The following is a 27,778-nucleotide window of genomic DNA, read 5'->3' on the forward strand; positions in this document are numbered from 1 at the left end:
TACAAAACATGTTTTACTTCTGAATCTGTAGTAAAACTTATTCTCCATTTTTAAAAAATTGTCTTTCGATAACAGAAAAATTAGAAAATTTGCTTCTAAAACTGTCCTTCTCCAATTTTACGGCTCATCACACTTCATTAATCTGTACTATCCTGACCAAAGAATTAAGCAAATGTTAGGATATTGAAATTATTTGAATCTGTACAAAACATGTTTTACTTTTTTTATTATTTCTACATATGCATGTATTAAGATTCATTTAATGTGCTGACTTTTACATTGAAAGCTTTATTTATACCTCTTTACAAAAAGAATGGTTAATGCAGCATATTAATTCACAATGTTTTGATTCAACTGGTGATGTTAACTGTACCTGCATTACATCGCTGTAGGAGAATGCCATAACAGAACCACTTAAAACATCTCACTCAGAAGAACGTACTGGACATCTCCATATCTGCTACCCAGCAACCCTCTCTTGATGGTGCAAACTGCGGACACTCTCAAAAGCAATTCATGACATCAAGGCAATGTGGTATTACTATTTACATAGATATCATTTCCATCTTAAAATCCACACGGCATTCTTCCTTCTCTGAAGTTCAAGTGCATTGGAATTGTTCTTCTAATACTAAGGCATCTCCTAGTCCATTTTCCTAGATTTATTGTGGATAAGCTTCCACAATCATAGCATGGCCCTAAAGAAACAAAGGAAAAAATTAGTTGTAAATATTTGACATCATTCACTAAAACACATTAGTTAAAAAGATTCCGCACCACCTTTGATGATCTATTTTGGCTGCATGTAAATATCTTTTAATAGCTCCATTTTGTGAATGTCAAGACTATAAAGCAACAGAAAATGAGTACGGAAAGAGTCAAGAGGCAAAAAATAATTCAAAGACGAAACTACCTGCCCCCCAGCAGCACAGGCTGCAACCAGGCCGTACTGCCCCCCCTCCTTCATCAGCCTGTGAGCAGCTGTCGTCACCAAGCGGCAGCCAGTTGCTCCAAACGGGTGTCCCAGGGACAGAGAGCCTCCCCATGTGTTAAACTTCTCCATAGAGGGAGCGCCAACCTATACACACAAAAGAATCATGTCTGCAATGAGCGCTTTTGTGCTTAATTTGGGCTTCATAAGCCTAGGAAACTAAAATGTTCAGTCTAACAACCAAGAGTTGTAAGTGAGTTTTAGTGGGAATAATACGAAAAGCAGGACGGCATGGTGATGCAATGGTTAGGGTTACTGCCTTGCAGAGCTAGGGCCCTGGGTTTAATTCCTGACCTGGGTGGCTATCCGCATGCAGTTAGTAATCCTGTGTTCTCACGGGTTTCTTCCAAACTCTCCAGTTTCCTCCCAGTCCAAAACATACTTGTCAGTTAACTGGCTTTTAGGAAACATGGCCTAGGTGTGAGTGTGTGACTGTGTTTGTATCTGTCTGCCCTGTGATGGACTGGTGTCTTGTATCAATCGTACCCCACTGTGTGCCCACTGCTTGCCAGGATTTGCTCCGGCTCCTTAGTAATTAAAGAGTTCCAATTTGACGCACTAAACATGTTTACATTTTTACTGGAAACTGTCTTATTGAAGTGACTCAACTATATAATTTAAGACTTTCCCTACACACTCAAAAAGCATACTTCACGAGCTTGTATCTCCAGCTTGATAGGGTCGAACTACTGACATCTTTATAAAACACACTGGAAATTTACAACACTAAATTCACAACTATAAATTGACCCACAATGCAGAATTCTATTCAGCAATACCAATCCAAGAGTATCAGTGGATTAAAATTGAACTGCATTAAAAGACAATTAAACGCAAATTAAACAGCGAAGATATCGATCAGATTATTTTCAAAATGTATTCATGTATTTCAACACCATAGATGTTAAAGGATTAAGTTCAATAGAAGCCAGTACTTGAGCTACATCATGTCCTGTTTTCACAATAAAATTTAATTTTATATTTGATGACAAAATCAAATCAAGAACAATGGACTGCAGATTTCCATGATGACATGTTAAAAGTGAAGCAATATTCACCAACAAGGCACATAACACTACCTTGGGGATGAGTAAAACCAAATGCTAATGTTTTCTCTGGGCTACACACACTTTGCAGCTTAGCATGTTATTCAAACTGCTTCAATTTAGAACATTTTTACACAGTGCCAGGAAATTATAGAATTCTAAACATGGTCCAACTATTGGCAGAAAAGTAGGTATGACTATTTAATTTTTATAACGATTATACAAAGTCTGTTTAATAATTTAAAAAGTAACTTTTATTAATAAGTTGACAATAATGATATTAAGTTCCCAGTAAATATCAAGCTATTTTAGGCTGCTGCTAATTCCTAGTGTTTAATAAAGTGTTACCGTACAAGGTGACCTCTTCTTAGAAAAACATAGGTTAATCAACTAACAACTCACAAACTGTAAAACTACTTAATCAAATTACAGTCCCAAAATGAAAGATTGCAATATGTTGACATTTAAACATACCTTGGATTTTCTCCCCATATATGTTTGTGCAAACCAATCAGAGTCCATTGCTTTAAGATTAGCCATAATTTGACCCTAGAAAGAGATATTCAAAACTTGATTAGACATTTTAGGTAACTGCAATACTTATGTATTAAAAATCTGAAAAACTAAATTGTACTTAGTATACAACTGAAACTCTGAAAGCTAATAAGTGAAAATGCATAAAAAATAAAATACATTCTGATTTCAACAATATTAAAAGTTGCAAATATGATAAATGAAAATAAAAGGTTCAAGTGCTTAGACACCCACCTACAAAACTTTTCTTACTAGTACAAAAACAATACTTACCGCAAAAGCTTCATGAAACTCAAAAACATCAATGTCAGCCAATGTCAAACCACTCTTTTCAAGAACTTTTGGTGTGCCGTATGTTGGGCTGCAGAAAATTGCATTTACAAATATCTGCTGTTAATTTTTATAAACTTTATAACTATTTTCTTGATGAATACAGTACTTTGCAATTTCAAAAATCTTAAAATATCCAACACTTTTTAAAATTGAAAAACTATAAATACTAATTACAAACAATGTTTAATTTACGGAACTAAAATGTTCTAAATGTAAGTAGGCCTAGTAATGCAAAACTTACCCTAGTAGCAGCTGATCTTTGGGATCTTGAGAGACATACACAAAATCTCTGTGCAAATTAAAAAGAATTATTAAAATTAAAGTTATTAAAGTTGCAACAGCAAAAGATAAAATAAAGGATATAAAAGATAAAATGAGGATGTTGGTATTAAAATTATAAGAAGCAGTACAGCAACACATAATTGTAAATCTGTACAAATTGTTTAAGAGATCAAAGACTGTTCACAAACTCTCAATATGTGAGGTTAGCAGTATTAAAGGTTAAGAAAGATACACATGATTAAAAACAAGAGTTGGAGAAAGCTATTCATGTTCAAAAATCTCTCATACAAATTTGGGTACTTTTCTGATGTGAAGCATTCTTGTAATTCAAAAGAATAAAAATGCATTTTCTTTCCTATGTTATGTACCTCAGGTAAGCTTTTGGCTTGTATCCCATCGCCAGAGCTTTCTCTTCCGACATGATGAGGACAGCTGAAGCACCATCAGTCTTTTTAAAAAGAAAAACAGATGTAATATTTGGGTCACTCTTTGCATTACGTCGCAGCACAAAACAAAAATTAGATGTGTGAGATTGAGGTGCAGAAATCCTGATTTCAGACCTCCTCACATTACCATGGCCGGGGGGAGTTTTTTTTAGAAGCAGAAACACAGAGTGTGGTATGTTTTAGTTTGCAGAACCAACTGATTTGCAAAACATTTGTCATTTTACTTACCAAGAAAGAAGAATTTGCTGCAGTAACTGTTCCATGGGGCTTCACAAAAGCAGGTTTCAGCTTGCTCATCTGCTCAATGGAGCTTGGTCTAATCCCATTGTCTTTGCTAACAGTCTCCCTTCCTGTTGAATTAAAACCACCAAGAATTAATGATCACAATGACAAATATTATATTGACTGAGATGGTACAAAACAATTTCAGAGCAGCAACAAAAAGTGACCTAGCTGCAAACAAAAGATATTCCGGACAGCAGTATATCCCTTAACGTGGAAATTGAACAGTTCAAGCCTGAAGATTGTTCTGGATCTGGAACTATAATGATATCGGTGTAATTTGGGATATAAGCATTAACAACAGAGACAGAATGCCTGGTATAAGGGAGTAAATATCTGCTGAAGTGCAGAAACCACAACAAATCTTTTCTTGTTTACGCAGGCCATCATGAACAGAAAGCACCATACTCAGCACCTTATCTACCTGGTACTTTGAAGCTGATGACGTCACTGAGAAGACCTGCGTCTTCAGCCTTCTTGGCCAGTGTGTGGGAGCGAAGCGCGAACTCGTCCTGCTCCCAGCGTGAAACTCCAAAGGCGGCAGCCAGCCTGTCAGCAGAGTGGCCCATTGTCTCGCTGGTGGAGAACTCCGCTACAGCTGGAAGCTGCAATAATATCATTTAAATTTCTTTATATTATATATATATAATTATTCCATCCGCCTTGTAGAAAAAGTTAAGAACACGAGTAACATGAGCTGATATGCTTGCAAAGCACAAGAAATAAGAGAAAATTGTTCTCACTGTTTAACTTTTCATTCCAGTAGAGTATCAGCTAGGTACACAATAATGAGTTAATTTTGCCCGCATTAAGCAAACAATTAACAGACAATTACCTCAGGGGCAAGGTAACTGGGGCGTATTTTTCCAAGCAATGCCAGCTTCTGGCCCATGGTCTTGGCCTTGTTCAGGGACAACATTGCCTTTCTCATTTTTCGACTGTGGCGAATAGGAACATCAGACATGAACTCTACTCCACCTGCTACTACGGTGTCACACTGGCCGGAAGCTATCAGACCCACAGCTGCACAGAAACAGGACCAGACTTAGTTTGCAAAAGAACACAAAATGCACACAGCGTTATGCAAAAATCCCAAACACCATACCTCCTCACACTTTCCCTTAATGTTTTTTACTGACCTTTTCTCTTTACAACCTTTAAATGGACAGATGGCTCCAAAGCTATAGGTAACACTTAAATCAATGGACTGGAAGGACTGTTCAAGACAGACAATTTCTATATGATTGTTTTCGGTATGGGATAATATATTAAGTTAAAATTTAATGATTATGACATTAGAATGTCCTTTTAACTTCAATAATACTAAAGCTTTGACCTTCAGAGACAAATTTCACTTAATTAATGTCAACAAACTGCATTTTGAAAGCTTTGTTGTTGCTTTTCTTCCTAAATAAAACATTCATGAAAAGCTTCAATTAAAATCAGAGAAAAGTGTTCATTTTCTTACATGCACAAGGAACCATGAAGAAGACGCTCAGATAAGAACGCTACTGCTATGTTTGAACCATTGGAAAAATTGAATTTTGTGTGTAGTTGAACGCATTTCTACATATAAGTAGCGGAGATACCTGTAGTCATTGCCTGATTAGATGAGATACAAGCCATGGTGACTGTATGTGCTGGAATTCTGTCTGAAAAACCAGCTCCCAAGGCAGCCTAAAACACAGAATTAAAATAAATCAGACATGAAACATTTAAGTGCACAAAGTTTCATATTGGTAAATTCAACAGAGGATTTCACAAAACTGCCAGCACACCTTTCATTACATTTAAATCATAAAGGGTAATTCCTCAAATATTTCTGAAACCTTCAAGCAATCCAACAAACTTTAGAAGTCTAAGAAAAGCACTTAAATGAAATACTGTGTTAATGAGAACAGTTTAATTTACCACAGCAATACATGGAAAGGCTGGAACTTATTCAAGACAGAGCCAAGTGCTGCCAACTAGAGCAAAAGTCAAGCTGTTGTTAAAAATACAGTTAAGCAAAGCAACAACTGCATGAGTATTTTCAATGCTTGGCTAATTGATATCATATTTCAGAAACTTTTTTTATAGCTCACATGAACGATCACTTATCAGTTTCATTTTAATAATCTTACAAACTAGGTGCCTTTTTGCTGGAACGACAACTGGTTATTAGAATTAATCAATGAGTGTTCCCATAGGAGTTCCCATGAAGCTCCATGATTAACATGGAATTCTCCTCTGCATGTAGTGCGGATTCATTTTCGTTCAAGTACACAGATAAAGGGAAGCACGAAAGAATGGATACACTGGATGGCATTTGAGGGGTAACATAGGGAATAAAGCACCATAACACTACAGTACATGGAAAAACTGTAGATTCAATGGGTTTATTATATTAAGACATCACTTCAAAACATTCTTTTGAAAAACACTCAGCAAAATGGGACAAGACTTCTGACATATGTAACCACTCTAAATTCTGATTTAACTATGCATTAAAATGAGTATGCAATGTTTCTAAGTGAACCCTGCAGACCCATGTAATGCTGTACATGTCCAAAATGTTTCTTCTTGCGGTGGTATGATTATAGAGGCTTGAAAATACAGGGTAAATGTACAAAATGAAAATACAGGAAAAATGTGTTTGTAGAAACAGAAATGGAAATCTTATTATATCAATATTACCCATAGTTACAAAGCAGCTATGCAAGAGATACACAGGAAATCCATGGAAAACTGCCAGAGTGCTTCTCATTGTCACGGACGTCCAAAGGGACTAACCATGGGGAGCAGGAGAGCAGAAAAAGACCAATATGCGTAGCGGCGAGACGGGAAAAAGGCCCGGGCTCATTAGTGCAAAGGGTTCAGGAATGCCGTATAGAAACCTATGCCCTCAGGGAGCGGACGTGGGGCGCCCTGGTGCTAGGCGGGTCTCAGGACATCCGAACGTCAATGCTGAGCGAGGACAGAGTGCAAGACCCGGAAATATATAGCCCAAGGGAAAGAGAGGGACAGGAAGGACAGCAGACCGGAAACTAGGGACAGGACAGAGAAGGAGCGCCCTCTGGCTGCAGAGGGTGTGACACTCATAGAAGCACTCCGCATGCATGAACAAAAAGCAAGGAGGGTTGAGATCAGTCTGAAAGTTGATCGTTACCTCTCTGGCAACATTGCTGGTCTTCACTTCCTGGATTACTGTTCCATAAACAATATAGTCTACAGCAGTTCTTGGGATGCCAGTCTTGGTGATGAGCCCCCTGTTGAAAGATGGTTTAAAACTGTACTAAAAAAAACACCTTTTTGATTGTACATATATTTAGTGTTACCGAATTTTCATATTGCCGTTTCCTGAAATCATACCCATTACCAAAGACATTTTCTTAAACGTAACCCCAAAGGAATATTATTTGAATTTTACAATTCATTTTACTTACTGCAACGCTGCTCTGGCCAAGTCATGAGGCATCAAATCACTATACCTAAAAAAATGTCAAAGAAATTTTGTCTTAGCTTGAAGGTAGATAATGACTGGCAAAACATGAGCTCTAATTCCCAACGTTAAGGGTAAAAAGATCACTTAACACCCAAACAGCACAAAATAAATACAAGCGTGTTAAAAAAAAAGCTGAAGGGTACAGCTGTAGCCTCAACTGTTAATACACTACTAGGCTATTTCACATGCATTAGCTTGTAGTCCTACTATCACAATCTATTTAAATATTTAAACGAGCAGCACTTTTATTGACTTCAGGAAAGAAGAATATGTCCTGAATGAACGGATGGGTGGATGGAGTTTACAATTCAGGTGTGTTAAGCTGGATTGTTCTTTTTCAGGGGAAAAGCCTTGTAGCATCTTTTGTCCCACCCCATCGGAAAAAAAAAAAGAAAAATGTTCTGCACGTGAAGAAACAATTATGTTTTCTTTGGGAATTAATCCATTAGTTTGAATTAGTTTGTGCATTAATAACTAAGAAAGATTATACTAAAGACATTCATATTTTTACTTACGTTGTTCCAGACTGCAAAAAAGGGGTGCGCACTCCTTCAACTAGAACGATATTCTTCACACCAGGTTTTGCCAGAGTCTTTTTAGTTTTGGGTTGTACTACAATAATAAAGACAAAACATTCAGAACATTTCCATTCTTACTAATACTAAACATAAAAATAAACTTAACCAAAATAATTGATGGTATTGTCAATCTAAATCATTAAACACATCTTTTGTAAAACACTTTTAAACTTTAGGCACAAAAGCACCGGTAAAAAAGTAATAAGGATCTAGCAATTAGAACAACACAGATTTAAAATATTACATTCTGTCCTTCAAAAAAGGATTTTGAAGAATCAAAGATTTCACACCATAAGAAAGGATAATTTACTTTTAGTCTTCTGGAAAGTACTGTAATTATCGATAAATTATTTTAATTCAAAACCCCCAAAGGTAAAATAAACATTTTGCTAAAAAAACACTTTTCTTTTTTGCACAAATGGCACAAAAGAATTAGACTATACCTTGAGCTTGTAAATGTGATGTCGTAGTCAGTGATCTAGCAGCTGATAAGGATGGAAAATACAAAATATTTCCAAGATTAATTAAAACATCCATTGTATATACACTAAAACCTATATTTAAGAGCTTTCCAATTTTTGTTCTGATATTAGCTATTTTTAATTAATGTAAGAAATTGAACAGATTCAACTCAATGCAAATGAACTGAACAAATTCTATGCAAATGGATTGACGTTATTTTCTGATCATGTAGTTACTGCAGAAATAAATTAGCACAACAGAGCAAATGCTCTCCTCCTGTTCTAAGGTTCTGATCTGATAATAGAAAGGGTAGCTGGAGTGAAACCAGAAGATACCAGACTGGAAATCCCAAATGACAGACTGATTTATTCTGAATTTTATTTTTATAACCTGTTCTTTTTTTCTTACCAAGTTTAACAACCCAGGCAGAATTTACTGGGCAGTTCCTGATGCCATGTGTCAAAATGGATGCCATTTTTGCTGTCCTAAAATGCAGAAGAAAAAGTCGTCAACATTCATTCTCCTTCTGTAAGGAAAATGTAATAGAACCCTGATCTTTTTCACAGTTAATCCTAAGATTGTTAAACAAAGTATTTCACTTACACTGAATGATCATAAAAATCCAGGTATGATATCACGACTTTCCGTTTATGAAGGATTCACAATTTTAGGAAATGCAAAATTTACCAAAAAAAAAGGAAAAACTGATTTAAAGCTTGTTTGTAAATGCATATATATATATAGAGGTCTTAAAAAGAAACAAAACACTAAACTAGATAAATAAATATCTAATAATGTTTAGTGGGGTACAAGTCAAACAGCCCCCACTGTTTTCTGTAGCATTTAATGAACATAACTACAACTTGTCTTCCCTTTTCATAAATGACAACTTCACAACAGTATTAAAGCTTTAAATGCAAAACAATCCACCTGCATTATTTCAATAGTTTTATTTAAATTCAGCATGATGTTTTTTTCCGTGCCTTTTACATAGCAACCACATGAACCTAAGTGAAAGGTTGTTCTCAAGATAATAAGCTTGATTTGTGTGAGAAGAGTCATTTCTTCACATAAAAAGCAGCAGGGTTACAAAAACTTTATAAAACTGTACCAATCCTAATCTATTAAGAAAGAAAATAAAAAAAATCAGTTCAATAATGGCCTGCGACTAGCCCATTTCGTGGTAAGTACTAAAAGTACAAGAATCTCAACCAGCCATTTATTTAAAGAATCTAAGATATCACAGCTTCAGCATGGCTGGGTAGCTTGTTCCAGACTCCCACAACCATTTTGGTAAAGAAGTGTCTCCTGTTCCTGTTTTGAAACGCACTTCTTCTTGTGTCCAATGGTTCATGTTTCACTGTTCATTCTGAAGGATTCTGCTGGGTTGACACTGCCAATGCATGTGAGGATTTTGAATCAGGTTCTGGATAATATCCCCCTATAGCCTTCTCTGATCATAACTAAAAAGTTCACGTTTCTTCAGCACTATAGTGTAGGACAATCCCTTCAGCCCCACAATGTTACTACTCCTTTCTGGATGGATTCTAGAGTAGCAATATCTATTTTATAAAAACATGGCGAGTTAAATTGTATACCATATTCTAAATGATGCTGTCCAGCACAGCAGACATATGACAGGTTTTGGTGTCAAAATTGTTTGACTTCATGGTTGACCTTAATGACATCTTTGAAGTGTTTTTTTTTTTTGCCTTCTGCTTGAGTGTATGAAGTTGTCTATCCAACTTCACACACACAGGGTATTCCAAATGAAGTCTGCATCACACAAATGTTAACATAACCCCCTGAGTTAAGTTCTACTCTTTTAAATATTTATCCTGCCATTTTGATAAAACGATAAGACAGTAAACTGTTCTGCAACGTCACTGCCTCAGTCTACACAAAGAAGCTGCATTCTGTTCTAGGAGACTCAAAAGCATTTTAGTTATCTCTCAAGCACTTCTATATATTTGACATTTAACTCCACCTTTTCAGAAATTCAAGGTAGTAAAACGCATACGGAATTCATATTGTACATTATATTCACAGATCGGGTGTTCCGGAGTGAGAGTTTCCTATCTGGGTGGAAGCACCGCCCACAGCTACACTTGACCTCTCACCTACTTCTCCAACCTCCATACCACACGAGCCTCTGCAATGAAACAATACATTGCAGTTCATTTTGGTTGGAAAAGTAAGGTCTGTGATAATCCAATCCACACAATTCAAGAACTGTGTTCCCTTTAATGGTTACACAAATCCCGAGATTAACAAAAAAGTGGGGCACTTCTTACTGGTAAAGAGAACTTTCAAACGATGTTGGAAATGCAAGGCGCTTGCAAAAATAATACAAAATCTGGCTCCGACAACGCTCGCTTAATTTGGCACGATTTTCTCGATCTAGAATAGAAAATGAATTATTCACATAACGTACCAAATCATAACCAACCTTTAAAAAAATATTAATCAGTTATCGAAAACAGTACCGATTGCAACTTATTGATCATTGTATTTCATTCACATAAAGATAACATCTATACGAACGATGCAATGTTAAACTATTAAGTAAGAGGAGTGTCACTGAAATAGAAGCGCCTGAATTTCAAATTACTAATGTGAAAACTGCAACGCAATGATTTGCACCTGATGTTTCCCCATGACTTAAAAAAAAACAATGCATGCTGCTTTACATACTTCTCTGCTTGTTTACACATGTTTTAGCGCTATGTCTGAAAGCATTACCCGATTTCTTTTCTTTCTGGCGAAATACGCTCACCTTGTCCGTAACGGAATACTCACACGCAACACCCAAACCCTGACTGACCCGGACACAACAAGCCTTACAGTTGTCTCTCTCTAAGGACCTTCGACAGGTTGTGCTTTCCCAATCCTCGCCTGACATCCTTGTGCGGCTCGTTACATTAATGAAATAATAGTAGGAAATTGAACAACAGTACAAACTGGAAACCTTAATAATTTAGAATATTTAGACTTTTATATATATTTAAATTTTACTTTTAGAAGCTTTCTCTTATGTTTTGTCTCAGGCTTATCTGTGGTGTCCTCAACAGATATTAATACTGAAGGTCCTAGTCTGCTTGCCAAAGGTTGTTCTCTCCCTTGTCTGAACTTGACTGGCAAAGATGGCTGGCGTAAGAGCGCTTGGAATACTTTCCAGGTTTGCAACGAGCAGATATTCACTCTTTTCAGGTAACTGAATATGTTAGCTTATTAAGATGCTGGGTGCCACCTGCACCTTCCTCTGTTGCCATTATTGTTTAAGAAAAGAGAAGTTTCTTGGTGCTGGATGAGTGGGTGTACAGTATGCAACTGAAGCAGGTCTGCATTGACCTTTCACCTACTTAAATAGTGACAGTTACTTTGATAGAAATGCACACAGAAGTCATAACATAAGGGTTTTGTTGTGTCTATTGTAGCTGATGCATATAAAATTGAATATTTTTTCTAAGGCAATTTGTTCCTTTATGCGTTTTGCAGTTTTAATTCACCCAGACGTTGCTCTCCTTTTTATTTTTTTCGTGATTGATTTGCTTTCTTTGAGTCTTAAAGGCAATTTCATTGAATTTAATCATGATTATTAGCGTTCTTAATAGTTAATGTTTTGGATTTTTGTAATTCTTTGAAGTAAGTGATTATAGTGCAGTACTACAAACAGCAACGCTAGGAAAAATTAAGACTTTTTCTACACACTGAGCACAAAGACTGAACACACACCAATGTACTCAGTCTTACAGTTTTTGTTTATTCTCCGTAGGGTGTGAGAGTTTTCTTTCCTTATGTGTATTGCATTCAGTTAGTTGAATATGGAGATTTGGAAAAAATACCAGAATGCTGTTAATCACTCTGCAGTAATTAAAGTTACCTTTTAATATGGAGGAGCATTCGTTCTACTTGACTACTCAAACACAGAATTGCTAAAGTATTAAATGGGGTGCCGTGCAGTTTAATATTCAGTGTTAATTATAGTGATCAACTTCTGTGCCTCTGACTTAAAGTTCATAAAAAGCCTATAAAGTATATTCATTTAATTTTTGGAAGGCAAGGGGAAAATCGATTTTATTAAGGCACACTGAGCCTATGTGGAGTGAAAACGCTGTTGCTGTACCTTCTTATACCTTAACATTCATGTCACTGTGGCAAGAGAAAATCACTGCAGTCTTCAAAACCCTTTCAGTTTAAGGCACTTTTTTATTCTGTAAAGATGGGAGAAATCAGTTCTATACGAGGGAATATAGATATTTCATGAAAGAGGTCAGAATATTAACAAAAGTTGATATTGTATGGAAAACATAAAACTGCTAAAAAAGCTATAGGAGCTAAACCATGTAGTGCTCTTAGGTCAGTGCCAGTTAAACTTTATTAAAGTAGTAAAATATGATTATTACTCTAGTTTAATACATGTGTTTTATGGTGTTAACATTTAAAGGTTATTCAGGTAGAGCTGTGTTCCATATTTCACTTTTTGGATTTCCATTTTAAATGATAATTTGATTAACATACTGCAGATTAAAATATTCTGTAAAATATTTCACTTGTGAATGTACTGTAACCTTGATTTAAGCAGTGGCCATTACTAAGCAGTTGCCATTGCCAGTGGTATTGATCTTGTGCTGTGTCACATGTTAAAAAGAAGGACAAAGGTCACTTTCTGCAAGCTTTTTATCTTTCCACCTATAAAAGGAATTTGTGTCAAAGTTCATTGCCTTCTTGCATCAAGTAGACTTGACGACCCCAAGTTGACCCCAAATATTAAAGGGACCACTTACTTCAATGTGATTTTTCACTTGACTTTCCATGTTAAGAGTTTTTTTTTTACTGTTTAGCATTTGTATTATTGAAATGCAAGCTAATTGAATATATAAACCTATACTAATGCAATATTTTAAAGCATTTAAAATGCTTCATTAAAAATATTTTTTTTTTATTCCTGAATGACAACTGTTTTGAAGGTCTTCTCATTTATACTTATAAATGTGACGCATTTGTTTCCCTCAGCCTTCTATATTTAACACTACACATCTTGCCATGGGTATTTTATGAATGTAGAAAGAGATTTGTCCCCAACTAGAAGCTGTAGTGTGTCAGCGGTCACTGGGTAAAATGAATATTAAGGTGTTGAAACAGCTACAATTATCCATCAAGGTTACAAACTAGTCTGATCAAGTACCACATACTGGACTTAAAATTTTGTTAAATTCCAGGAAGTTCTAGAAACATCCAGCAGATAATGTAACAATGTTTTGCATTTAGGGAAAGTTAACAAGGACTGTAAGCAAAAAGCATTTGAGCAGGTGTGGTTGAAGAGCACGAGACCAGACTGAACGAGCTACAGCCAAACAATTCAATGTTAGCACTTGATTCTGCCTTGATGAACCAGAACTTGTGAAATACAGGAGCGCTAAAAGGACTTCTTTTAAACACAGGGAAATGAGCTGTACGGCCAAATTTAAGGAGCTAGTTAAGAACCCATTCCGAAATCCACCAAGCAAAGTTTGTTTATTAGGAGTTTTGATTGGGACCAAAATGTGTCTCTCTTTTCCTCCGTTTAAAGGCAGGCTTTGCCATAGATAATTATTTGGTTTGTGAAATTCACTCGGTTTATCTTGATTGAGATGTATGTATCCTTCAACATGAATGATGCATTCATAGTCTTTTATTTAATTAGCTTGCATTTTGTGCTTCAGATAGTGTGATAAGTTTGTCACTAAAGCTATTGCCTATTTCATTGCTACCACCTTGAGGATAGTACATAAAAAAAGGCCACATGACCTTGTTCATGTGAGTAATTCACCTGACGAATAAGGTGGGTTATTATTCATCTTTAATAAATGTGCTGTTTCTCAGATTGTACTGCCTTGTTTGAAAGTGAATCTTAACGTAAAACCTTAACTACCTACTTTTGCTATTAATACCCCTTATATTATTATTCCTCATAAGTTTTATTTTCTTTCTGTAGGTTATGCGTGCCGCAGCTTCACAGTTTCTTCTGCCATGCTAGGTAACTATGGTCATAGTCTGTTATGTTGTACAGTATGTTTTGTTAATATTTTGTAAAATGGTTACAAATTTTGTTTTCCCTACAGTTCGAACCCATGTCAACTATGAAGTTAAGGGAGATGTTGCAGTTATACGAGTCAACGACCCAAACTCCAAGGTACTTCAAATATATCATTAGACTTTTTTTCCGATATTTCCAGCTTTTTTCTGTTCTGTGTTTTAAACGCCTAGTTTTCAATTGAATAACGTCAAGCTTTACTTTTGATATTAATTTGACACTAAAAACACAATAGCAGCTATAAGTGGACCTTTGGTCTCATTCACTGTCAGTTTTTTTTATCCTAACCAATAAGGACACCCGGTGTAACTGCTAAAGACTGGACATACGCCAGCAGAATCACTCTTTTATACCCACCTACAAAACAAAGTAGGAATGTATTAGGTTTATGAAAGTAAAGAACAATTATGAATATCGTGCTTAAAGCAATGCTCCAAATATAAATGAATTTTTCTAAAAAGTTTGTCCTATTTTGAGACATACTTAAATATGAAGATATAGAAAAACTAAATACAAAAATAGACAGGTAAAAAACATGTAGAAAATATTAGTATAATCTTAATGATTATATAATATGCCATAAAAAAGTGACTTAACTAGTTTTTATTTGTTGCCTATGTAAGGCAGGTTACATAGACGACCATTTTAATACTAAAGGAAACTTTGATTTGTCTTTGTCTTTTGCAGGTTAATGCTTTGTCGGTGCAGATGCAGTCAGAATTAACACAAGTAATGAATGAAGTCTGGACAAATGATGCCGTCAAAAGTGCTGTGCTCATCTCCTCCAAGCCTGGCTGCTTCATAGCCGGAGCAGATATCAAGTCAGTCCTAATTAATAGATTAAATTGAAGCAATTTGTCTGTGTATTTGTTGTGTCCTTTATTACCGATAAAAATTATTTTGCAACGCCATAGAAGTGACCGGCGGGTTTTTTTTTCATTTGCCCATTTTGGTGTAACTCTTGTTCAGTATTTTATGTCCAGATCCTGTCCGCTTCTCTTTTAGTTCGTTTTTATTCCTTTTCTTGCAGCATGATAGAGGCCTGTAAATCTGAAGCGGAAGTGACCAAACTTTCTCAGGAAGGACAGAAAATGTTTGAGAAGATTGAAAAGTCCCCCAAACCCATTGTTGCTGCAATTAATGGATCCTGTTTGGGAGGAGGCCTGGAGGTTAGTTTTCATTCAGTTACACACTCTTCTGTTTTATGAATTCATACCCAAACTACAGAAGTGCTTGATTTATGAAGTTTCACTGCAGCAAAGCTCATAGTTTAAAACTTGTATTTTACTGCAGACTGTGATTTTTACAAGGCACTTCCCTTGTGATGTCAGTTATTTTGCTCAGTAATTTTTGTAATTACAAAGGGATCGATTGTAGTTGTACACCTGATTTTTAACATCATGCCAGCAAAATACATTGCAGGTGCTTCAGTTGTAACAAAAGCAGACATGAAGAAGAAAGCAGTTCCACTACTTTAAAGAATTAAAGTGATGGAAAAAATCCAAGCCAAGCAGTTGAAAGACATTTGCCTTACCATGAGATGAGCAGCACTGTGCTGATCTTCATCGGTTCGCCATTTAAAAAACATGTTTACTGCTACAACAAGATAAATAAGATACCGATGAGAAACCTGCATAAGTGTTCTTATTTTGACAATTTTTATTTTGACTCACTTCATTGGTGAGTGCGTTGATGTTTTGTATTTTGTTTTTGTTTTTTCTTTTCAAGTTTGCCATTGCTTGCCAGTACAGAGTGGCAACAAAAAACAAGAAGACAGTTCTTGGTACGCCTGAGGTTATGCTGGGCTTATTGCCAGGAGCTGGAGGAACCCAGAGACTGCCAAAAATGGTATTGATGGAAATGCATCAAGATTCATTCTTCTCATGCATATTATGTGCTGTGTGTGTTCCACCTGTAGATTGACTAAATTATTCTTGGGCCTTTTGTTGGACAGGTGGGTCTTCCCTCTGCCTTTGACATGATGTTGACGGGAAGAAACATCCGTGCTGATAAAGCTAAAAAGATGGGGCTTGTTGACCAGCTTGTCGACCCACTTGGTAAAAAATTCTGTCAACGGAAAACTTGTTCTCCCATTATCAGTGCTTGTCTTTTTTTTTTCAAACAAAGTTTTTCAAACGTCAGCAGGACAGTTTTCAATTTAACTTGAAGTATTAATACTTATTTGGCATCTCCTGATTTATCCTATATGTTCTTTGTAATTATGCAAGGGACTGGGTACTGATCTGTTTCTTTTTCGCTTTTAAGGCCCTGGGTTGAAAAGTCCCGAGGAGAGAACAATTGAGTACCTTGAAGAAGTTGCTGTGGAATGTGCCAAAGGAATAGTCAGTAAGAAAATCTCCCTCAAGAAAGACAAAGGATTGATGCAGAGTAAGTCTGAGGAAGAGTCTTTAAATGTACACCTCTACATGGTCTGAGAGGTTATATAAGAAGGGTTCTATAAAATAGGAACAAGTAATAGGTTTATTCCATGCTGAAAAGAGAAGAAAGAAAACACAACATACGGATTCAGAAATGTTTAGTCTAACTATGCAGACCTTTCTCAAAATCATTGATTGTGGGGAAAAAGTTAGATTCATTTTTTTTTACTAAAACAATGAATGTGTACATAAGATTATGTGAAAGGCGGTGATCTGTCTGCCCGAGCAGTCTTGTGGCTTTAGACTAGGTTTTTAATTGGCGTATCTGGAGTGCTCTGGACTTCTGTTCACCCACAGAGCTGGGTATTTATGCTTTCCTTTTTTTCTTTAAGACACAACAGTCCCAGTCATTATTGTCTACTGCTATTTCGACCCAAGACGAATCGTCCCCAGAAGGAAACATAAAAATCAGTTTCAATACCTGTCTCTCTTTTCTTAGCAACATCATTTACACAGTAGAAAAAGTTTCCTTTGTAATCATTACACAGGGGACCCTTCAGTGGTCTATAACTCTAGATTTCTTCCCTGGTCTTGCAGGTAGAAGGCAATGTTTATGGTAATAATCCTAGTGGGTTTTTCACACAACACCAACCCGTACTCTATCACACCACCACACATCTAGGTGCTCTCTTGCATTTGGACCTACAATGTTACCACTTTACAGGAAAGCCTCCACCAAGCTCTTGGCCACTGTGAGGTTATGGTACTTTATCTAGTTTACCTTCTCTGTGGAAAGATGGAGATATTAAGAGCCAGCTGTTATATTTTCGTCCTCTAACATCACCAGCCTTGGTACAGACTGCAACTCCACTCTCCAGTTCTTGGAGGATGAATTCTGTGTAGCTCTGGGGAGGGAGATAGCACCCTCGTGTGGCCCAAGGCAGGACTGTAAGCCTCTTGCCAATGTAACATTAAATGTTTAAGAATATAATGTTGAGTCTCAACTGTCCAGCTGCTGCTATTAAAGTGTTTACTGGACCTCATCAACAGCCCTTTAAGGCATCACTTGGAGTTCAATATGCATAATACACCCTGTCCTCAGATTATGTAAGGGTTGGGTTCCACAAGTCTTTACATAGCCTAAATCTTGTGTAAATCAAAAACAACCCATTCTTAGTAGTTCTCTGAATACATATCAATAATTATAATATAGCAATTAAACCCTATAATTAAAATCAAATATAATACACTTAAAATATGCTGTACCTTAAATTAGAGAGAATTACTATTTAACAAATTTGTAAATACTGTATATTTCATTACCCTGTACTATAAATAAATATTAAATACACCGTGTATAATAAAATCCCGTAAGTGCTACCCTGACACGATTGCAAATTCAGATTACTGACAATTTTTATTAAAAGGTGTATGGTAACTACTATTTATTATCTTGCATGCATGAAAGCAAAGTGAGACTGAAGTGTAAAACAGAGCCCTGGTAAAGACTGCTTTACATGTACCCTGTTGAAAAAATGTGTCACACAGAGGTTGACATTTACAGCAAAGCTAACCAAGAGAGGAAGTAGTGAAGATGAACAAAACAGGGTTATTGGGAATAATAATTATTTTTTTTCTACAAAATAGTGGTTTTAGGTTATATGTTTATAGGTTTTGATGAATTCTTTATAATTATCCAAAAACACTACTAAATGGACACTTGTTAGTGACACTATTGTCCAGAGATGCAGTTTTCTCTTCTGATTAGAACACAGAGCTGCAGTTTTCAGTCGTTCTTGAAAATGTAATATGCCGTGTTCAGTAATGTTATATTTCATTTAAAATATTATATATGCCGTTTTTTTTTTTGTTCTTGTCCTGTGGATTCATGAGAATCATGTACTTAAATGAAAATGTTAGTTTGTGAGTGACTGTTACATTGTATTGTAACATATCTGGTTGAACAATATATGGCATGAGAAATGGTTAAAACATCTTTTAGACTTCAGTACAGCTGGTTTTTAAAATGTAGATGTTGGTTAAGTAATTAAATACTTGCTAGAATATAATCCATTCATATTAATTGATCAGTAGGTGAAATTAAGCTTTTAAATGATGCATATACAGAGTACTTTTATTAAATTCTTTTATATGGTGCTCCATAAGTCTTTTATCTGTGAATCATATAGCAATTAATGTGAGAGAATCATGTTGTAAAATACAAAACCTGCTTCAGTATTGTGTTTTGATTGCAGTAGATCCTGTAAAATTGCATTTCAATTCCTGTCATATGCTGTCAAATAAAACTGTAAAATCGGTATGCAGTTGATCAGAACAGGAAAGGCATAATGGACAATACTGATGATTACAAGTGTGAAGAACATCACAAAGACAGATATTTCAGGTTTCAGCAAAATGTTCTTTATTCAAACATGCAGGGGAGAGTAACTTTGGGAAAGTCACTTTGACCTTAAGATGTTTAGTAGCTTGGTTATGTGTTAACCTTATGTACCACATTACTTTCCTTCACCCTCTGGTTATTTACAGTGTTTTAACATTGCCACTAGTTTCTTCTTTATGTTCTTTATGTTCAGCCATGTAGCAGATTGTTCATTTGTCATTATCTGAAGGAAAGGGAACTGTAACAAAGAATGCTTTGCAACCACTTACAATGTGTTTTTCCCATGTTTCAAAATGCATTACAGAAATAACAGACTACGTTATGAGCATTCCATTTGTAAGGAAGCAGATCTACAAAACTGTGACAAATAAAGTTATGAAGCAGACTAAGGGACTGTATCCTGCTCCTTTGAAAATAATTGAGGTACGTTGGATGTCTTATATCAGGGATTTTAATTTAACTTTTCCTCTCCCATTAGTTTCTACTTTTGAAGTATAAAGTCCTTATAACAGGAAGAACCTTTCATAAACAGCGCAGATTAAATTTAACTATTTGCTCTTCATACAGTATGTTTTAGGAAGTAACATTCACAAGTACAGTCTTTTTTTTAGAGTTTGTTTTTATAATGTGAATCATTTATAATATTATAGTTATCATTTAAAACTTACACTTGCTTAGTGCGGGTATACAAGTGCACCATTTAGTGGGGTTACTGCCACATTAATTGCAGTAGTAATTAGTAATAGTAACACATTAAAGGATGCAGAGATGCAGAATGCCAATTTATCAGGACTTTTCTGTTTTTTTCTGGATTCCTGTAGGCTGTCCAGACAGGTATTGATCAAGGATCAGATGCTGGCTATTTAGCTGAATCACAGGTAAATACAAAACTATTAATATAAGGTATTATTTAATTAAATGAAATTTAATATTTTGGCCTTATTTTCACATATTAAATGTTTCTCTTCTTCAGTTGAGCCAATTAGCTTTTCTTGGGTTAGCAGTGGGACTATTAAGGGTAGAACATTGTATAAATTAATTCCCAAAAAGAGTGTGGCACAATGATACATCTTTCACAAAATGCTCTTGAAGAGGAAGTGCAATGCTGTTTTTATATTTAGGGGTGAGAAAGAATCAGCATTGATGAGTGCATTTCAGACCACAATGAAAGTATAATGTTCACAGTAACTTGTAAAACCTCCATATTACATCACGAAATAGACAAACTTTCCAGGTATTCGCAGTTTAATTGGGACTGCAGTTCCCCTTCAAGTTCTGTTACCTGCAGTCAAAGTTGGCATCTCCCAGAAGTGTGATTGCCTCATATACACACCAGCCAGCAAGAAAACTATTAAAAACTCAGGCTCCTAACAGTGTTATATTGTTTTTTATGTTCAAAGGGTTTTGGAAAACTAGCCATGACCAGTGAATCCAAAGCTCTTATTGGTCTCTACCATGGTCAAGTTACATGCAAGAAGAACAGATTCGGGACCCCACAGAAAGAGGTCACGTAAGTGCCCTTTTTTACATTTTCAGTCACAGTCATTTTGACGTACTCAACCTATGCCTTATTGTTACTCATCAAAACTAAGTCCGCAATCAAGACCCAATAAGCTCATTTAACTATCCGTTTTGGAGCCGTGCTTTTATATTTTAGGTTTTCAAATAAGGAATACTGCATACATTTTAAAATGCTATAAGCTCAGTACAGCTGAGCTATTTTTTTGAAATATCTGAATAAAACACTATGTCAAATCTAACCATGCTGTGGGTGAATAAACAAGTCTTTTTTTTTTTTCTATTCTAGAAACCTGGCCATTTTGGGAGCAGGTCTGATGGGGGCTGGCATTGCCCAGGTCTCTGTAGATAAGGGTCTCCAAACCATTCTGAAAGACACCACCATTGAAGCTGTAGGGAGAGGGCAGCAGCAAGTCTATAAAGGGTTCGTAAGATGCAATTTGTTTCCTTTACCAAGAGGTGGCACTACTTCTCTATAGTGTGAAATTATTGTCATTGAAATTAAAGTGGAAATAATAAACTGTTAGTTACCTCTGTATATGAATGAAGTATAGAAACAATTCATTTGAAAGATTTTCTGTGTGCCCAGGTTAAATGACAAAACTAAAAAGAGGAACATCACATCCTTCGAGAGGGACAGCATTCTTTCTAACCTCACCGGCCAGCTAGATTATAGTGGATTTGATAAGGTGGACATGGTGATTGAGGCTGTTTTTGAAGACATCAATATCAAGCACAAAGTCTTGAAAGAAACTGAAGCGGTGGGTGTAGCTGTGCGATACTATTTTTTGTTTGCTTGTTCTGTAGCCGTCATGCCTTAAATTAGACTTACCACAGTTAGATGAGAGAATTGTAGAACTCAGATGTGTATGTTATACAGTGTATATATACGCACACTGATTTGGTACAAAACAATGTCATGTCATTTGCCAAACTGCTTTATACCATACGGTGTTGCGGGAAGCCGGAGCCTACCCGGCACGCAAAGATCACAAGGCAGGGTACACCCTGGATGGGGCAGCAGTCCATCGCAGGGCAAGTGCAAGCCAATCATACATGGGGACAATTTGGAGGCCACGGTAAAGGCTGAGGGGGGAAATTTGGCCCAGTCGCCGGTATAATTTCCTGTTCTTATTGAGAAATGCCCGTGGATCTTTAATGACCACTGAGAGTCGGGACCTCGGTTTAACGTCTCATCCGAAAGATGGTGCCCACTACAGTATAGTGTCCCCACCACTATACCGGGGTAATGGGACCCACACAGACGGCAGGTTGACAAAACAATGTATTCAGACATAAACATGATGGAGAACTAAATGCTAGCGCCCCCTATCAAGTGCTCATTGCAATTTAAACCTGAAATACAAGTGCTAGAAACACTAAAAGGGAGGGAATAATTATTAAATTGGTGTTTATTGTATTACAAGAAAATAGAAAGTCCCTCCTCCCTTTATCTTTCATGGAATGATGGAGTTATCGATGCAATATCTAATGCTCAGTCCGTAATTGTTGCTAAAAGTAATTTTAATACTGGTTCTCTAAAATGTTTGTGCACACAATTAGGTTTGCAGGGCTCTTAAAAAAATGTCTTTTCTTTGGTGGGCTGAGGAAATGTTCATTGTAAAAATGTTCCCCAAAATTTAAAGCCGACTTTATAAGACCTTACCGATTTCCTAGACTCAGGAATTACTGACCATGGATAATTTTGCTTACCTGAAGTTTTACTGATTTCAAGAACTGGGCTTTTGAATTTATAATTTACGTTATGCAAGAGAATGGCAAAATGTCATTTCTTTCATACAGTACACTTTCATTTTTTGCAGGTTATTCCTCCTCATTGTATTTTTGCCACTAACACTTCTGCCCTACCTATTAAAGACATTGCTGCCGCTAGCAAACGACCAGAAAAGGTCAGTATTTTTTTATTTATTTATTTTGTACATCCTGTACATTTTTCTTTCTCCTCATCTACACAAATGAATACATTCTGCATTGGATGTTTTACCCAGGTCATTGGGATGCATTACTTCTCTCCAGTGGACAAAATGCAGCTGCTGGAGATCATAACTACTGATAAAACCTCTAAGGACACCACTGCCTCTGCTGTTGCTGTTGGCCTTAAGCAGGGAAAAGTCATCATTGTTGTTGGGGTAAAAAAAGATTTCCATAATGTCTGCAGAAACACTTTTCTAGCCGAGTTGCTGTACTGACTTCTTTTTATACATAAAAAAATGCACATTTTGTTTTTGAACATTAATTAGAGACAAGATCTGTAATCATTGATATTATAAAAATAGTAATTAATGGTCAGTTTGCCATAGTTGTTGTATTGTTTATGATCAAGATTGTATGCGAGTTGATGTAACCTCATTTTAAATTTCTTAATAGTGTATGGTCATCCAGCATCAGTCTTTATTTCTATGATCACTGCTTGAAGCCAAATGGACAAAAATGATCTTTTAATGTACAATTTTGTTTTTCTGCATTCATTTCAGGATGGTCCTGGTTTCTACACAACTAGATGTCTGGCTCCCATGTTAGCAGAAGCTGTCAGAGTCCTACAGGTTTGTTTGCTTCCTTTTTTAGGGTGCAACCAATGATGTGATCTTTTTCCTGTCTATCTCCAACAGTGGCCATAGAATTTAAAGCATTTTTTTAAGAACAATTATGAACAAAGGGGCACTTCTTGTCTTTCACAGTTGATTCTGTAATCCATTGCCATTGACAATACAGGGCAAAGGAAGATTTTGAATGCTTGGATCAGGTCAACTTATAATTTTCTCTGGTCAAATACGTTCAATTCTTTCACCAAGCAGTGTAGGACATTCTGTTAAGCCTGGGGATGTACTCTATCTGACTGCTCTTTTAAAAGCAATAGAGCAGATTTCACAGAGCTACAATATGTTTGTTGTAATGTGGTGAGATTTAACCAATGGATTGTTAATTGATTTTTTTTTTTTTAAGTCTCCAATAAACCTTACTGGAATGGTATTTCATTGATAATAAAACAAGTGCTTCAATAAAAGTCCCATTTGGGTTTTATTAAAATGCCATATTTGGAAAAACAATTGAGCAATCCTAAATTTATTGTTTATACATTTAGAACAGTAAGTTGTTGCAAGCAAGAATCAAGCTAGAAGTGTGTTATTAATGTGTGCGTGAATGTACAAAAAATATATATACATATGCTAGTACCATTAGTGAACTAAAGGTAGCTACTGAGATCTCAATTAAATTTCATAATGCCACAGGCACTGTGGCAGATTCAACTATGTAAGACTCAGTTAATAATTACTAAGAATGAATGTCAAGAAATACTAGAATTTTCATATTGGAAAAATGGAATTTTCCGATTTCTGTGCAGTACATTTGCGTGGTTTGGGGTGTGTGCAGCCTGTTTTCATTATCTTGCAGATAAGCTGTCATTTACTAGACATTTGCTTTCCTGTGTATACAGGAAGGTGTTGACCCAAAGAAGCTGGATTCTCTCACTACTGGTTTTGGCTTTCCTGTTGGTGCCGCCACTTTGGCTGACGAGGTTGGCATTGATGTGGCTGCCCATGTAGCAGAAGACCTGGGCAAAGCCTTTGGTTCCCGATTTGGTGGTGGCAATGTTGAAGTTCTGAAGACCATGGTGGAAAAAGGTTTCAAAGGTAAACAGAATGTACAGAACATTTAATGATGTACAAATGTGCAATAGTCTAAGAACAGGTGTAGTATGGGTTAGACTGAAAATCTTCCATGCTTTTAAAGTTACCAAGTGATGCTAATTAACAGGAAAGTAATGCCCTTGAACAATATTAAAAAGTATTAGCAGAAAATAGAAGTGAATAAATTCTGAAATTAATTAATTATTCTAACATACTAAGAGGAGATTGCATATGAAATTGTGAGCCAAGTTAGTAACCTGGATGGGAGACTTCCGGGGAAAGCTCACCTTGCAGTCTGTGTGGCTCCTAATGCCCCAGTAATCGTGTCGGCATCGCTAACTGTAAAAAAGGCACCATCCTTCGGATGAGACGTAAAACCAAGGTCCTGACTCTCCAAGGTCATTAAGAATCCCAGGATGATTCTCAAAAAGAGTAGGAGTTTTAACCCCGATATCATGGCCAAATTTCCCCCTGGGTTTTATCACTCATGACCTCCTAATACTCCTCATGTATGACTTGGCCTCATTACTCTGCTCTCCTCCCCACTGATAGCTGATGTGTGGTGAGCGTACTGGCACACTTTGGCTGTAATCTCATCATCCAAGTGGAAATTGGAGTGTAGTGTCCAGAGAAGCACTATATTATAATGATAACTTATTAATTACAAATATGAAATGTCACCCATATATCAAAAGCTATAATCATATATGTTGTATATACATATATGATCAATTTATATTCAGATCATTTACATTTGTTTTGGAACTATAGCTACGTATAGCAATTTCAAATTTGCTATTATAAATGTTTAATCATCACCTTAAACTTCCCTAAGTAAAATCAATCTGAGTTTTTCATGATAAAACTATAAAGTTATCCATCTTATCCGTTATATAGTGTGGTTTGCTTTTAATGCCTAAATTGCATTCTTTTTTTTTTTCAGGCCGCAAATCAGGAAAAGGATGTTATGTCTATCAAGAAGGAGTGAAAAACAAAAATGTAAATCCAGGAATTGAAGCAATTCTGGAGAAGTACAAGATGCCAGCTGACCCTCAAGTGTACGTTGGACTTTCTTTGGATTTTATTAAATGTTTTCTAAATCAACAATTAAAAACATCTCTCAGAAAAGGCTGCTGAACGTTATTGAGTAATGCCAGATATTTGTATAGTTTGTATAGCTAGAGGTCACCCTTTAGCCAAGTGGGTTAAAACCCGAAGGAATAAGTAAAATATAACTATATCCAAAAAGGTGGACATGTGTCTTAAGGCATCACCATACAAAACTACAAAAAACAACACTCAAATTACAAAATAAATACACATTAAAACAAACAAAAGTCCTAGACATGCAACGATACAAATACTGTACACACATCTCAATCTGCCCATGTTACTTTACTGTTATTCCTCATCCCATAGCTCATACATAACTGTAATTGTAAACATATTTGTTGATACTGGGTTTGTCTGAAACTCTTGAAAGTCTAAATCTGAGACTTAGCATTTACAGGTTTGTAGTAAATCTAGTTATTTGTTGTACCCTTGATTTTAACCATTTTATTTCTTGATAGAGACTGATTTCCGTTTTGTACTGAGCTGAGAATCTTGCAGATTAACACAATTTCCCAGAGGCCTTGAATGAATGAATTCTGAATCGGACAAAAATTGCACTGTGTAATTCAAGCTACAATACTTTGTATATATAATTGATCTATGGCAGTTACAGAGGAATTGCCATTTTCAGAAATGTACTGTAGTTTTGTTCACATATGTAAAAGAGTCACAAATGGAAATGTAGCTTAAATACATGACATTTAAAGGGTAGATGTATTTAAGGGTGAAACGTGCAGGAGAAAAATTTAGACGCCAAGTACATTAATATATAGCTCAGGTCATGTTAGTTAAACACATTGCTCTGTGAGTAAAGGTTAGGTATTTTTATCTAGTAAATTGGTTTTGTAAATACTGTCTGCCTTTCTTTATATCTGCTTGAACTGAGCTAAGTGAAACAAAAGGATTAAAAAATTGTACGTGTTTGTAGTTGGACTGATTTTACTATAAAATGGTAAGTGTTAACATTTCTTGGGCTTCCCAGAAGTCTTTTGCAAATCAAGGTTGTTTTTCATTCACAGGTCTTCGGATTCCGATATCCAGTACCGCCTCATCTCCAGGTTTGTGAATGAAGCCGTGATGTGCCTGCAGGAAGGTATTCTCAACAACCCAGTGGAAGGAGACATTGGGGCTGTCTTTGGACTTGGATTCCCACCTTGCCTAGGAGGTAAGAGTGTAGCTCTTTAACTGGCCATTGAAATGCTGGAATCAAGAAACAAAAGATGACTGGGGTCTCTTTTCAATTGAATTTGAGTGAATTTTTACATTTGCATCTCTCTTTCTAGGTCCTTTCAGATTTGTTGACTCCTACGGAGCAGATAAACTTGTTGAGAAGATGAGGAGGTTTGAAAATGTCTATGGAAATCAGTTCACACCATGCCAGTTGCTGCTTGACCATGCAAAGGATGCTAGCAAGAAATTCCACAAATAAACTTTGCAGCAATTCTGTTTATTTTCTAATTATGCTAAACTTTTGGAGCCTTTAAGATCTAACATTAGTCTTGAAAGCAATGTAATGGTAAAATCTAGGCCAGTTTAAACCATGTAAATGCATGTGTCATGTACAAATGCATTTAAGTGTTTAACCAAATTAAGCATTGGCATCGCAGGTCTGTTTTCCAAGGTGCCTTAGAATTACATGTGACTACTCAGGCACTTCTGTTTCTTTTAGCAGGGCTACAATTTGTTTGGGAGTTAATGCACTAGTAACTTGTAAAACCTGTAAAAAATGTTTTTTTTTTAAGAAAAGTCAAGCTTAGAAACCCATAGATGAAAAGGTTCTGAAAGCAGTGCACTTGAGTGCAGTGTTCCATTGTGAGAAATCTTGAATAAAAATTTAAATTGTTTAAACCTACTGACCTGGATTGCATCGCTTTTTCCTTTTTGAGTTTCTAATTGTTAAACAAGTTATTTCACCACAGCATGATTTAAAACATACAGACAAAAAAAGAAGCATTTGAAGTATGTACATCTTTCTTAACTGTTTAAATTCTGAGCATTGAAATAGCGATATGTTTCTGTATGTTTTTAGAAAACTAAAGTATTTTTCTGGATATTGATACTTTTGGTACAGTATCATTAAATTGATTAATTGGTAATAATTAACGGGGTTGCACTTCATTTTGTTGCATATTCTCTCATTAGTGAGCATTGGATGGATACAGGTCATGATATAACCTGTTGAAGCTCAAGCTTGGTGGAAAAAA

The 27,778-nt window shown here is 36.0% G+C and overlaps 2 protein-coding genes across 4 annotated transcripts; one reads left to right on the forward strand and one right to left on the reverse strand.

Moving 5' to 3' along the window:
- Positions 1-209: 209 nt before the first annotated feature.
- Positions 210-11,317, reverse strand: hadhb (hydroxyacyl-CoA dehydrogenase trifunctional multienzyme complex subunit beta). Of its 3 annotated transcripts, none has more exons than XM_006625857.3 (16): positions 11,215-11,317; positions 8,847-8,923; positions 8,420-8,461; positions 7,914-8,010; positions 7,340-7,384; positions 7,063-7,162; positions 5,504-5,591; positions 4,750-4,937; positions 4,339-4,519; positions 3,861-3,982; positions 3,555-3,634; positions 3,146-3,193; positions 2,845-2,932; positions 2,512-2,586; positions 914-1,078; positions 210-698 (listed from the first exon to the last, which is right to left on the reverse strand). In XM_006625857.3, exons 2-16 carry the CDS (start codon positions 8,911-8,913, stop codon positions 663-665), a joined length of 1,422 nt encoding a protein of 473 aa, XP_006625920.1. In that variant the 5' UTR covers positions 8,914-8,923; positions 11,215-11,317; the 3' UTR covers positions 210-662. The 3 variants fall into 3 exon arrangements, with proteins under 3 accessions (XP_006625920.1, XP_015204024.1, XP_015204034.1); XM_015348538.2 differs by having other exon boundaries at positions 11,181-11,274; XM_015348548.2 differs by having other exon boundaries at positions 11,238-11,260.
- Positions 11,318-11,538: 221 nt separating this feature from the next.
- On the forward strand, positions 11,539-27,426 carry LOC102683906 (hydroxyacyl-CoA dehydrogenase trifunctional multienzyme complex subunit alpha). Its single transcript, XM_006625856.3, has 20 exons — positions 11,539-11,648; positions 14,416-14,457; positions 14,543-14,613; positions 15,202-15,335; positions 15,545-15,683; positions 16,243-16,362; positions 16,469-16,571; positions 16,780-16,902; positions 19,598-19,716; positions 20,115-20,171; positions 20,694-20,803; positions 21,101-21,235; positions 21,401-21,572; positions 22,635-22,721; positions 22,821-22,961; positions 23,307-23,375; positions 24,269-24,464; positions 25,405-25,519; positions 26,594-26,739; positions 26,858-27,426. Exons 1-20 carry the CDS (start codon positions 11,582-11,584, stop codon positions 27,001-27,003), a joined length of 2,292 nt encoding a protein of 763 aa, XP_006625919.2. The 5' UTR covers positions 11,539-11,581; the 3' UTR covers positions 27,004-27,426.
- The last annotated feature ends 352 nt before the right edge of the window (positions 27,427-27,778 follow it).

Source organism: Lepisosteus oculatus, chromosome 2, assembly GCF_040954835.1.
Source record: "Lepisosteus oculatus isolate fLepOcu1 chromosome 2, fLepOcu1.hap2, whole genome shotgun sequence".
In the NCBI taxonomy this organism is placed as follows: Eukaryota; Metazoa; Chordata; class Actinopteri; order Semionotiformes; family Lepisosteidae; genus Lepisosteus; species Lepisosteus oculatus.